The following is a 3103-nucleotide window of genomic DNA, read 5'->3' as shown; positions in this document are numbered from 1 at the left end:
GTGGGTCTGGGTGAGCGCCCGAGCCGGCCCCGTCCTTTCCCGGCAGCCGCGGCGCCGAGCCCCCGCGGGACCTCTCCTCCCCGGGGAGGCCGCCTCACACCTCGGCTGAGGCGCGGGAGGCGCGGCCTGCTGCTGAGGAGACGGGAGGGCTCAGCCCCTGCGTGAGGGAGCAGCTGCGGCGTCGCCGGTCAATTTTGTATATGGGCTTCGGCTTTATAAACGTTATGATTCTTAGCATGGTGCGACCTTGAACTTTTTTGTTTAACGCAGTGTAAATATACATTTTTGACATGGGCTGACATGATCTCCTTACAGGCTGCCTCTACCTTTCAGTGTCTTGTTAACACTTTTGAGACTCCTGCATGGTTAAGCCATCTGTGCTAAAAGAGATGTTCGAAATGTGTAAGAAAAGATAATTCCTTGGCAAAGGACCTCAGTCCTGAAGTTTATTGCCATTGCTTCGTGAGATTTGTTTTAAATTAACTTTTTTCAGGTTTTCTGCAATCAATGGCTTTAAAGTCATTGGTTTTGTATTCCCTTATTTATAAAAGTGCAGAAGTATGGGATGTCACGTGTATTTCTTTTCTGTATTTAGGAAGCATTTAATTTGGATTAAATCCTGCTACATATTCCCATGGGTTTTGGTTATGAGTGTGATTTTTGTCATAACTTGCTTTTTAGGTTCAAGAAGACCTTCACAAGCTTAAAGTGAAAAATATCAACTTGAAAGGAAATGCAAAAGATGCGGATATTAGCGACCTCGAAACAGCAATTGAAAGAACTGAACCTGGGCTGAGAGTAAGTAAAATGGAGCAGATCCAGAAGACGATTCAATTTGAGATCTCTGTCAGTAATTCAGTTAGAGTACGTGGGGCCATGTATTTGCCATCCTGCAAGATCCCTTTCTGATTAGCAAATGATGGGATTCACCAGACATTATAGTTCAGAATGATGGCTTCCTCTTTTGGGTCATCACAATTAACTGACCTTATGCCTCATACCATTAGCCAAAATGAGATTTAGTCCAGCAGAAGCACAAAGCCTATCTACTTTTCAGTCAAGTGAAGATCTGGATTGCTAAATTAACTGAGTTAAATAAATTTAATATCCCTCATACCTTTGTAATAGTCTAAACATTTTTTTTTTCCTCTAACAGAAACATGCTGAAAATTATTTAAATGCTATAGACAGACAAGTGTTAACTATTTCTTCTGCTGATAACAAAGAAGTGCATTCAAAAGAGCCCCCTAAATGGTAAGTGAAACAGCTGTTTTATTGCAGAGACAATGCAAGTAGCAAGACAGAAAAACTGTGGTATCAGAATCTTGTAAAGCAAATGGGAATATTGGCCCAGATTAGGTTATTTTGGTCATTTGCTATTTTGGTTTTATTTCATTTAAGTTAAAAAACCAATACAAAAGTAAATGCAGTTCTAAGTAGCTACAGCAACCTTCTGCTACCTCCTGTGATTTTTTTTTTTTTTGCTAAACACAAGTTTAAATATAGTCTTTCAGATTCAACCAGATGGAAGCAGTATGGGTTTAATAGGTAAAATCAAAGTAATTTTTAAAAACCTCACTGTTTGTTTTTTTTCTAAATCAGGGGGCTTCATTTTGGTGCTTCTCAGAAACAGCTTATTTTACCACGAGTACCTGTTGAGCCCGTGACTGTCCAGGCATACAGCAAATCAGCACTACGCATTTCTCAAGGTTCACAGGTCTGAAATACCATACTGCTTACTCTGCCAGAGACCACATTAAATGAGTAGACTGGTGTCTTGTAGGTTCCCAGTTGATCCCATAATGTTACATTCTTACTCCACATGGATTCGTTTTTTGATAATATACTATCTATGACTGAATGTGTTAAAAAATTCTCAGCAGAATGAGCAGGCTGAGAGATAGGAGCCTTCTCCCAGCCTCACAGTCCAGATAAAATCTAAGGTAGGAAGGACTTCAGTATCATCATGGGTGCATCCACAAGCCTTCCATTCTTTATCCCCCCCCCCAGGTATATTGTTAAAGAGTTCTGAAACCAGGTGTTTGTTCAGCTTTAAGGTCCCAGTCCTGCAAATACTCTGTGCTTAACTGTGATTCTGCAAGTAACGTCAAAAATAAATGGAACTATATATTGGAATAGCATGAACACAGATATAAATGTTTGTTGTTTGAGACTAAAAGTGGTTCTCTTTTTTGTTTTTGCATAAAAGAGATGGCAAATTCTGGGACAGACTCCCATCCATGTATAGGGTAGTCACCTCTATGATAAATACAGGTTTTCTCCTTGAAATCTGATTTTTTGCCGTTTTTTATAAATGAAATCCTTGTGAGATCATTTAAAGCCTTCTTAAAATGTTTGTCTCTGAAGTATTTTTGCCTTTTTATTCTAAGCTGTGAATTTTGCCTGGTGAGTTCAAGGTGGCCTCCTCAAACACATTTTAAAAAACAAATGAAGGTAATTACTTGAATTGAAAAATACCCATTGTCACAATTTGAGGTTATTACTGTTTAAATTCAAGGGAGCTTTGAGTGAGAGAGAACCTTAAGAAGAAGCTCTCTCTAGTTCTAAGACTATTACCAGAAGCGAGGGATTTAAGCTACTTGAAAAGGTATAACCAGAATGAGCAGCCTAACACTTACATTGCTGATTATCTTTGTAAAAGAAGTCCCAATATAAAGTAGTATTAAAATATTGCTTACTCTTGAAATGATGGATATGGTGCAATGAAGATCTCTGATTTTTTTCCAGCCGGTATTCCAACCCTGGCCTATATGAATACACTTATATTGTGAGGAAAAAAAAAATATCAGAGTTCAGCTACTCTGTAAACTCTGTATTATCTATGGTCTTTCAACTCTTCATGTGCACCAATGAGCTTCATTTACAGTGGAGCACGTGCTCTGTCCTCCTTTGACGGTCTCTTTGTCTTTTAATTTCTGATATCTATGGCATCTGCTTAGAAATGCATATCTAGTGACACACAAGCTAGCCCTAATTTCCCATTATAAAGAAAATAGCAAACAGTGCTGTTTTGCCAGCTGTTCTACATGCCCAGCATGCCAACATAAAAAGCTTTTATTATTAAATAGTTGTGACATCCAGC

General features: G+C 39.0%; 1 protein-coding gene across 1 annotated transcript in view; it reads left to right on the top strand.

Annotated features, from left to right (window-relative positions):
- Positions 1-3103, top strand: part of IQCH (IQ motif containing H) — a 70595-nt gene that overhangs the window by 213 nt on the left and 67279 nt on the right. The window contains exons 2-4 of the mRNA XM_072869874.1: positions 682-798; positions 1157-1254; positions 1603-1717. Of these exons, the coding sequence (XP_072725975.1) occupies positions 682-798; positions 1157-1254; positions 1603-1717 (330 nt within the window). The remainder of the gene's footprint in view (positions 1-681; positions 799-1156; positions 1255-1602; positions 1718-3103) is intronic.

The sequence above is a fragment of the Ciconia boyciana genome, chromosome 8, assembly GCF_034638445.1.
Source record: "Ciconia boyciana chromosome 8, ASM3463844v1, whole genome shotgun sequence".
Classification (NCBI taxonomy): Eukaryota; Metazoa; Chordata; class Aves; order Ciconiiformes; family Ciconiidae; genus Ciconia; species Ciconia boyciana.
The sequence above is the reverse complement of the archived record's forward strand: the minus strand, read 5'-3'. Positions and strand labels throughout refer to the sequence as shown.